The sequence below is a fragment of the Salmo trutta genome, chromosome 2 (assembly GCF_901001165.1).
Source record: "Salmo trutta chromosome 2, fSalTru1.1, whole genome shotgun sequence".
Taxonomy (NCBI): domain Eukaryota; kingdom Metazoa; phylum Chordata; class Actinopteri; order Salmoniformes; family Salmonidae; genus Salmo; species Salmo trutta.
In genome coordinates, this window is record NC_042958.1 from 36235827 (window position 1) to 36245627 (window position 9801).

Genomic DNA, 9801 nt, shown 5'->3' on the forward strand with positions numbered 1-9801 from the left:
AATATTGCGATTTTGATGTGAATTCGATTAATTGCGCAGCCTTACTGACATCTATGACATGACAAAGACCCAATATTCCCATTATGATGTCACGAAGGAGCGCATTATGCCGTATTCCTCAATGTGATGGGATAAAGGAAAACTTCCCTCTATGACATCAAAGACTCCTGCACTAACCCTCTTGCTCAGGGAGATGTGCTCGGCTGATTGGCGCATGGACACCTTCCTAGACGTCTGCTCCGTCCTCTCCATCTCTAACCCACTGGTGAACAGATTCCTCCGGGCCATGTATCCAGCACTCTCCTTCATCCGGGCCTCCTCCGTATCTGAAAGCCCACTGGCATACTCCTGACTAAGGTGGCAGAGCAAAGCCAGGGAGGAGAGTGGGCAGTGGGGTCATTTTCATGGTCATTGGTCAGAATCACTCACTGAAAACAAAATGTCTGACTTCTTCACATCACTAAGGTTCATAGGTCGTTGACTCGTTTACCTGCCCCTGAAGATGGGCACAACATAGCCGATGATCTGGTTCTCTTTGTCCATAGCCAGGTGGGTGGGCTTGGCTCTCTTGGGGATTGGGCTCAGTCTGCTCTCCTCCAGCCCAGAGTACGATGCACTAAGTCTAAGACACAGGATAATGTCAATACAGCAGTGTCAACCTAACAGAGTGTAATAACATCAAGTCACGTCAATGTAATCTGAAGGGCTGGATGAGGAGGAGAAAGGTTGTATTATTGGGTATTTTAATCATCAACAAGGAGGGTGGCTTGGATGGGTTTAGCTGTGTTTCTAATAAATATCTCAAACTGTGCAAAGAAGAAAGAGAAAACCCATTGCACAGCAGAGCAATGACTACCAACAAACCTGGTCTAGCTATAAGGGATATGCATTGCTTGTTCATGCTGTGTAATGACAAAATAAAAGAGAATTAAGACAGGGTCGATCGTCTGTCGTCACCAGTGTGCAGTTTTGATACATCAAACTCTTTAAACATAGGACCAACGAACATTTAAAACATTTAAAAAAGGACCAATGAGATGGAATGAAACATTGTGGTCATAGGAGAGTAGGTGTCCTGTCCTGTGAATAAAAAAAAACTGGTGGCGATCATGACCAAATTTGCCCTGATGTACTGAACAAGCTTTTGAATGTTAATCTCCTTGATGTCCCTCACTTGAGGATACTAACATCCCCCCAAAAAATAAAACTCAGCAAAAAAAAATGTCCCTTTTTCAGGACCCTGTCTTTCAAAGATAATTCGAAAAAATCCAAATAACTTCACAGATCTTCATTGTAAAGGGTTTAAACACTGTTTCCCAAGCTTGTTCAATGAACCATAAACAACGTCCGTACTGTGAGATGCCTAAGACAGCGCTACAGGGAGACAGGACGGACAGCTGATCGTCTTCACAGTGGCAGACCACGTGTAACAACACCTGCACAGGTACATCCAAACATCACACCTGCGGGTCAGGTACAGGATGGCAACAACAACTGCCCGAGTTACACCAGGAACGCACAATCCCTCCATCAGTGCTCAGACTGTCCGCAATAGGCTGAGAGAGGCTTGACTGAGGGCTTGAGGCCTGTTGTAAGGCAGGTCCTCACCAGACATCATCGGCAAAAACATTGCCTATGGTCACAAGCACACTGTCGCTGGACCAAGCAGGACTGGCAAAAAGTGCTCTTCACTAACGAGTCGCGGTTTTGTCTCACCAGGGGTGATGGTCGGATTCGCATTTATCGTTGAAGGAATGAGCGTTACACCGAGGCCTGTACTCTGGAGCGGGATCAATTTGGAGGTGGAGGGTCCGTCATGGTCTGGGGCGGTGTGTCACAGCATCATCGGACTGAGCTTGTTGTCATTGCAGGCAATCTCAACACTGTGCATTACAGGGAAGACATCCTCCTCCCTCATGTGGTACCCATCCTGCAGGCTCATTCTGTCATGACCCTCCAGCATGACAATGCCACCAGCCATACTGCTCGTTCTGTGCGTGATTTCCTGCAAGACAGGAATGTCAGTGTTCTGCCATGGCCAGTGAAGAGCACGGATCTCAATCCCATTGAGCACGTCTAGGACCTGTTGGATCGGAGGGTGACGGCTAGGGCCATCCCCCCAGAAATGTCCGGGAACTTGCAGGTGCTTAGTGGAAGAGTGGGGTAACATCTCACAGCAAGAACTGGCAAATCTGGTCCAGTCCATGAGGAGGAGATGCACTGCAGTACTTAATGCAGCTGGTGGCCACATCTGATACTGACAGCCACTTTTCATTTTGATCCCCCTTTGTTCAGGGACACATTATTCCATTTCTGTTAGTCACATGTTTGTGGAACATGTTCAGTTTATGTCTCAGTTGTTGAATCTTATGTTCATACAAATATTAACACATGTTAAGTTTGCTGAAAATAAAACGCAGTTGACAGTGAGAGGACGTTTCTTTTTTTGCTGAGTTTACAAAGGATCTCAGCTGAAAACCCACACACCTGACAATACAAACCAAACATCCAACACAACCATTATTTAGGTTACACCAAATTGATTCTCACAAGTAAATCAACACGTAATTAACAGTACAGTGCCTTATAGACAACAACAAAAAACTAGACAATATGAAACAGTGCCATATGTATCTCCTATGTGTGCATACAATGTACACTGAGTGAAGAAAACTTGCTCTTTTCATGACAGACTGACCAGGTGAATCTAGGTGAATTCTATGATCCATTATTGATGTTACTTGTTAAATCCACTTCAAACCAGTGTAGGTAAAGGGGAGGAGACATGTTAAAGGTTCTTATTCTTACTCATATTTTTTTTAACTGCATTATTGGCTAGGGGCTCGTAAAGTAAGCATTTCACTCTAAGGTCTACCACCTGTTGCATTTGGCACATGTGACTAATAAAAAAGTTGATTTGAAATTCCAAATCTGTCCCTCATACCATCATGGCTACCTAATCACCACCAGCTTCCTACTGGCTCATTTATCCCCTCTCCTCCCCCTGTAAATCTTCTCCAGGTCATTGCGGTAAAAGAAAATAAGTAATCTTACCTGGTCAAATAAGGACCAATAAATAAATACATGTAGATAGATTACGATAAGAATGAATGAGAATGGGAATGCAGGCAAGGCAATCCCCATTTAATGAGTATTCCTAATGGAACAATTGGTATGTCCGCACAATACCAGGAAAATCTCCAGAACTTCTAGTATTTCACCATCAGACTATATTAACAGCAAAAGGCTATTCAATTCAAACATCAACAGGGGAGAAAATGTCACTTACTGAGGCTTTTTGGTATGATTTGAATCCGTTTTGTCAATACACAATTTCTATTCCCTATACCATAAGTACATTTCTTTGCGACAAGGTAGAGTACTATGGTTCAACCAATGGTGTCACTAACCCTAAGGCAGGGAAAGCTGGGTAAATTCCTGACAGCATGAGGTTCAACCATAAAAGCCCAAATGAGGGACTATTAGCTCCACAGACACCCTTTGACCTACTATGCACACTGTCAAGGCCAGTGTATTTAGAGATGCCAGGTGTTCATAAGAGTGAGACCACCAACATTTCAACACGTCATTCAATATAGTCACAACCACTGTTAGGCCGGCCATAGATTGCCAGAATAGTCTCGTAAATACCCCTATATGTCATCAATTATTCCTTAAATAAAATAATTCAAACAGCAAATAACGAACCACTGAAAGAGATTAATGACCACTGAATTCAACAGTTCTGGGAATTCCCCCCCCCCAAAAAAAATGGTTTTATTGTCACATACACCTGATAGGTGCAGTGAAATGTGGTGTTTTACAGGCTCAGCCATAGTAACTTCATAGATCTTCATTGTAAAGGGTTTAAACACTGTTTCCCCTGGAGAAAATGTGAGTTAAGTGCCTTGCGAAAGGGCACATTGACAGATTTTTCACCTTGTTGGCTCGGGTATTCAAACCATCGACCATTCAGTTACTGGCCCAACACTCTAACCACTAGGCCACCTGCTGCTGACCCCAAATACGACCTTAACTCATAGCCAACTTCAAACCATGTCTCCAGATCACAACGCAGTAGAAGGCTCTAAGAGAAGCATGCTAAAAAGCCTTATGCACTCCCGCAAAATAGCATCTTTGTTTAGTGCGAGAGGAAGCCCCCAATGGATGTACTGGCTGAACAATGATCCAAGGTCGTCGATGATCCAAGATGGCGTAGCAGTCGGACGTCTGTTTTGTCTTGTCCCGTGTATATATCATTTTCTTCGTATATATTATTTATATTTTTTATCTCAATTTCCATCTACGGACTGAACAGAGGTAACCCGCCTCTCCCAACGTGGTGTAGATCTGCTCTTTTTTTATACTTTAGAACTTGAACCCCCAACAGAAGCTAGCCAGCTAACTAGCTACTAGCTAGGAGTCAGTTAGCCACTGCTAGCGGTTATCACCGTTAACTCAGACATCAGCCAGCCTCAGCCTGGTCAATTCCTGCCAGTCTGCACAGCGTGATATCAACCCAGAGCATATCTGGACTGCCTTTTGTCTACCACATCTCCGGATTCCTACAGCAAGCTCTGAACCTTTACACCAGATCATAACAGCTAGCTAGCTGCTATCCGAGTGGTTACTCCTGGCTAACATCTCTGTCCCGAAGCAAGCGCCAGTTAGCCTGGAGCTAGCCTTGAGCTAGGCCCATCTCCCAGCTAGCCGAAGAGATCCTTAAGCCAATTCCAGGGCTGCAATACCTCCTTTGCCAATTGGCCTGGACCCTTTACTGCTGACACGGAGCCCCGCCGATCCATCACAACTGGTCTGCCGACATAACCGTCCAAGGGGGTTTCAACAGGCTCTTCCGTTGCGAAGTCACCCGGAGGCCCATCTGCTAGCCTGCTAGCCACGGCCTGCTAGCTGTCTGAATCGGTGTGTCTCCAGCTCGCCTAGCTACTCACTGGACCCTACGATCACTCGGCTACACATGCCTCTCCCTAATGTCAATATGCCTAGTCTATTGCTGTTTTGGTTAGGGATTGTCTTATTTCCCTGTAGATCCTCCAGCCCTGCTCAATATGCCTTAGCTAGCCCTTTTGTTCCACCCCTACACATGCGGTGACCTCACCTGGCTTAAATGATGCCTCCATCATCACTCAATGCCTAGGTTTACCTAAACTGTACTCACATCCTACCATATCCTTGTCTGTACATTATGCCTTGAATCTTTTCTTCTGCGCCCATAAATCTGCTCCTTTTACTCTCTGTTCTGAACGCACTAGACGAACAGTTCTTATAGCCTTTAGCCGTACCCATACCCTACTCCTCTGTTCCTCTGGTGATGTAGAGGCTAACCCAGACCCTGCAGCCCCCAGCATCACTCCCATTCCCCAGGCACTCTCCTTTGTTGACTTCTGTAACCATAAAAGCCTTGGTTTCATGCATATTAACATTATAAGCCTCCTCCCTAAGTTTGTTTTATTCACTGCTTTAGCACACTCCCCCAACCCGGATGCCCTAGCCGTGTCTGAATCCTGATTTAGGAAGGCCACCAAAAATCCTGACATTTCCATCCCTAACTATAACATTTTCCGACAAGATAGAACTGCCAAAGGGAGCGAAAGTGGCAATCTACTGCAGAGATAGCCTGCAGAGTTCTGCCATACTATCCAGGTCTGTGCCCAAACAATTTGAGCTTCTACTTTTAAAAATCCACCTTTCCAGAAACAAGTCTCTCACTGTTGCCGCTTGCTATAGACCCCCTTCAGCCCCCAGCTGTGCCATGGACTCCATATGTGAATTGATCGACCCCCCATCTATCTTCAGAGTTGGTACTGTTAGGTGACCTAAACTGGGACATGCTTAACACCCCGGACGTCCTAAAAATCTAAGCTAGATGCCCTCAATCTCACACAAATTATCAAGGAACCTACCAGGTACAACCCCAAATCCGTAAACATGGGCACCCTCATAGATATAATCCTGACCAATTGCCCTCTATTTACACATCTGCTGTCTTCAACCAGGATCTCAGCGATCACTGCCTGCATGCGTAATGGTTCCGCGGTCAAACGACCACCCCTCATCACTGTCAAACACTCCCTAAAACCCCGGCCAATATCTCAGCACCCCCTGCAGAAACTTGCCCAAGCCCCCCCCACCCCCCCTTCTCCTTCACCCAAATCCAGACAGCTGATGTTCTGAAAGAGCTGCAAAATCTGGATCCCTAAAAATCAGCTGGGATAGACAATCTGGACCCTCTCTAAAACTATCCACCGAAATTGTTGCAACCCCTATTACTAGCCTATTCAACCTCTCTTTTGAATCATCTGAGATCCCCAAAGATTGAAAAGCTGCCGCGGTCATCCCCCTCTTCAAAAGGGGAGACACTCTAGACCCAAACTGTTATAAACCTATATCCATCCTGCCCTGCCTTTCTAAAATCTTCGAAAGCCAAGTTAATAAACAGATCACCGAACATTTGGAATCCCACCGTACCTTCTCCACTATGCAATCTGGTTTCCGAGCTGGTCATGGGTGCACCTCGGCCATGGTCAAGGTCCTAAACGATATCATAACCACCATCGATAAAAGACAGTACTGTGCAGCCTTCTTCATTGACCTGGCCAAGGCTTTTGACTTTGTCAATCACCGCATTCTTATCGGCAGACTCAATAGCCTTGGCTTCTCAAATGACTGCCTCGCCTGGTTCACCAACTACTTCTCAGATAGAGTTCAGTGTGTAAAATCGGAGGGCCTGTTGTCCAGACCTCTGGCAGTCTCTATGGGGGTGCCACAGGGTTCAATTCTCGGGCCGACTCTTTTCTCTGTTTATATCAATGATGTCGCTCTTGCTGCTGGTGATTCTCTGATCCACCTCTATGCAGACGACACCATTCTGTATACATCTGTCCCTTCTTTGGACACTGTGCTAACAAACCTCCAAACGAGCGTCAACGCCATACAACACTCCTGTGGTCTCCAACTGCTTTTAAATGCTAGTAAAACTAAGGGCATGCTCTTCAACCGATTGCTGCCCGCACCGTCCCGCCCGACTAGCATCACTACTCTGGACGGTTCTGACTTAGAATATGTGGACAACTACAAAAACCTAGATGTCTGGCTAGACTGTAAACTCTCCTTCCAGACTCACATTAAACATCTCCAATCCAAAATGAAATCTAGAATCGCCTCCATAGCAACACCAACCAGTAGCACACGCTTCAGCAGGTATATTTCACTCGTCACCCCCAAAGCCCATACTTCCTTTGGCAGCCTTTCCTTTCAGTTCTCTGCTGCCAATGACAGGAACGAATTGCAATTTTGTTTTTTATAAAATCACTGAAGCTGGATTCTTATATCTCCCTCTAACTTTAAGCATCAGCTGTCAGAGCAGCTTACCGATCTGTGTACCTGTACAATCTGTAAATAGCACACCCAACTACCTCATCCCCATATTATTACTTACTGGGGTGCAAAAGAGCAAGAGGGTATCTCGACTTGCACATCATCATCTGCACATCTATCACTCCAGTGTTAATGCTAAATTGTAATCATTTCGCCTCTGTGGCCTATTTATTGCCTTACCTCCCTACATTTGCACACACTGTATATAGATTTTTCTATTGTGTTATCGACTGTACATTTGTTTATGTGTAACTCTGTTGTTGTTTTTGTCATACTGCTTTGCTTTATCTTGGCCAGGTCGCAGTTGTAAATGAGAACTTGTTCTCAACTGGCGTACCTGGTTAAATAAAGGTGAAATAAAAATAAATAAAATAAAAACAAAATAAAATATCTTAATAGGGAAACAAGACCAAGGAAGTAAACCATTAAAACTGGGGTTTAGACAACTAGGGCAGAGAATCTACACCACAGCTCACATTTCCAAAGACATGGTATGCATGGGTCAGGATGTTATTTCAGTCTATAGGCCATGGCAAAGGCCGATAACACTTCATTATGCAGCACAGTGCATTCCTTTAAAGCTTGATTATACCCAGCCTGCACCAAACATTTATGACGACTTAGCCGATGTGAATCTGAGATGTTCTATTTCTGGTTAACTGAGCTACAGTGGGAACTAGGAGAAGGTTGTCTTAAAAGAAAAAGTGCATTAGTTCAAAAGCAGACAGAGCAGTGTGCAACAGACACCGATATACACAGTATCCATGCAACGGGCTACTTGGAACTTCATGCAGGATTCACAGACATATTATATTTGTGGAATGGTTTTAGAGAAAACAGATAAGGTTGAAGAATGTTACTGGGAGTGGTCAAAAATTAATACCGCAGGTGTAGAAGCAGGAAGTAGAAGAATAATTATTTAACGCAGAGAAATGAGGGTTACTAAGCATGACCAACTGATGTGGAGGCCATGGATGGCATGGGAAAAGTTGCCAGAAGTATGAGATAGGAAGTAAGGTGGGTGGGGGTGATGGGGTTACAATGGCAGCAGGGCCATCTTCTAACACCAGTATGGAGGGGATGCATGGATATGGGCCAGAGCTACTGTGCTGCAGGGCATCCTGCTCCTCCTTACCCCCTGCTGGCACTGCGACTGGCACTGGCTCTGCTGTGGGTGGCATAGCTGCTGCTCGACTGGTATTGGCTAACAGCCGACCCCACCTCCTTGCTGCGGTAGCCACGGTCATAGTGGCGGTGCTGTTTCTGGTAGAAAGGTATGGATCCAGACATCCTTCACGGTGTTCCTGGCACGAGCACTGAATTCTCAGTCTCTTGTGGTCTGCCTGTCTGCTTAGCTAGTGTTTGAGAATAGTTTTGTTCAATACAGTTAAAGCATTGTTGCGAAATGTACTTTTGTAAGCTATTAGTTGTTTAATGTTTCAGTTTCATTTACAGTTTGTCTTGATGATATTTGTTGTTATTGTATTATGTTCCTTGAAATAATCACAGAGGAAAGGTCATGACCTTCATTGTCTCTATTGGATTAGGGGGGAAATTATATTGATTGTGGCAGATCAATATCTTCATGCTCTATACACAACTCAAGTGTAGCCTACTATCAACATCAGTGGATAAGGAATAAAATGCACAACTTTTTCCTGATAGTAAAATTTGCCAAATTGATTCAGTAGATGTAGAATTAAAATATTTTGAGGGTTTTTCCAAATAACTTGACTGATGTAGCCTAAGCCTATTTCCTGTTAAAGGAAACCAATGGATTTCCAGATTCTTTGAAAATACTTTATGGCTGTTCTAAACGGCAATAGGCATAGTATGTTAACTGACATGAGTGGAGGGCAACAGGTGCACTGGTTCAGTAGTTGTTCGATCCAATAGGGCATGATTTTAATATGAGAAGAGCCTGTGAATCTGAAATTCCAAATTGCAGTGTGCGACTGAGGCTGGCATAGCACAGGATTCACATTGCAAACAATAACACCATCAAAATGCACACTAAACATAAAATAATATTCAACAACGAATTATGAAAAAATTACCTCTGGTTACTTCTATTTTGCTGATGAACCAGAAATCGTAACAGTTACTCGTATCGCGATAACTTACCTAGGCCCAAAAGCCACCAACTGCTGAAAGCAAAGGAAAAAGTGATCCAACTCCAGGTGTAAGTCAACAAAGCTTGATATCCAGGCAAAGCCGCAGGTAGGTGCGGTAGCAGAGGACAGGGCAGCCGTCTACACAACAAAAATAATATTGGCACTCTATAGAATGGCCAAACCGCAGTTACGTCCTTTTATGGCGTGGAGGCCCGATAAATATAGACGAGTGCATAGCGGATTGAAGCTATCACAGCTCTAGGAAGAGAGCGGCAGACCCAACCTAGTT

The 9801-nt window shown here is 44.5% G+C and overlaps 1 protein-coding gene across 3 annotated transcripts in view; it reads right to left on the reverse strand.

Moving 5' to 3' along the window:
- Positions 1-9801, reverse strand: part of LOC115154583 (M-protein, striated muscle) — a 42431-nt gene extending 32630 nt beyond the window's left edge. Inside the window, exons 1-4 of one of the 3 annotated variants that reach the window (XM_029700961.1) lie at positions 9523-9752; positions 8534-8753; positions 491-622; positions 178-352 (exon numbers count right to left, since the gene is read on the reverse strand). In XM_029700961.1, the coding sequence (XP_029556821.1) occupies positions 178-352; positions 491-622; positions 8534-8688 (462 nt within the window). In that variant the 5' untranslated portion in view covers positions 8689-8753; positions 9523-9752. Of the gene's footprint in view, positions 1-177; positions 353-490; positions 623-8533; positions 8754-9522 lie in introns of all 3 variants that reach the window. The other 2 variants (XM_029700971.1, XM_029700980.1) reach the window with 2 other exon arrangements.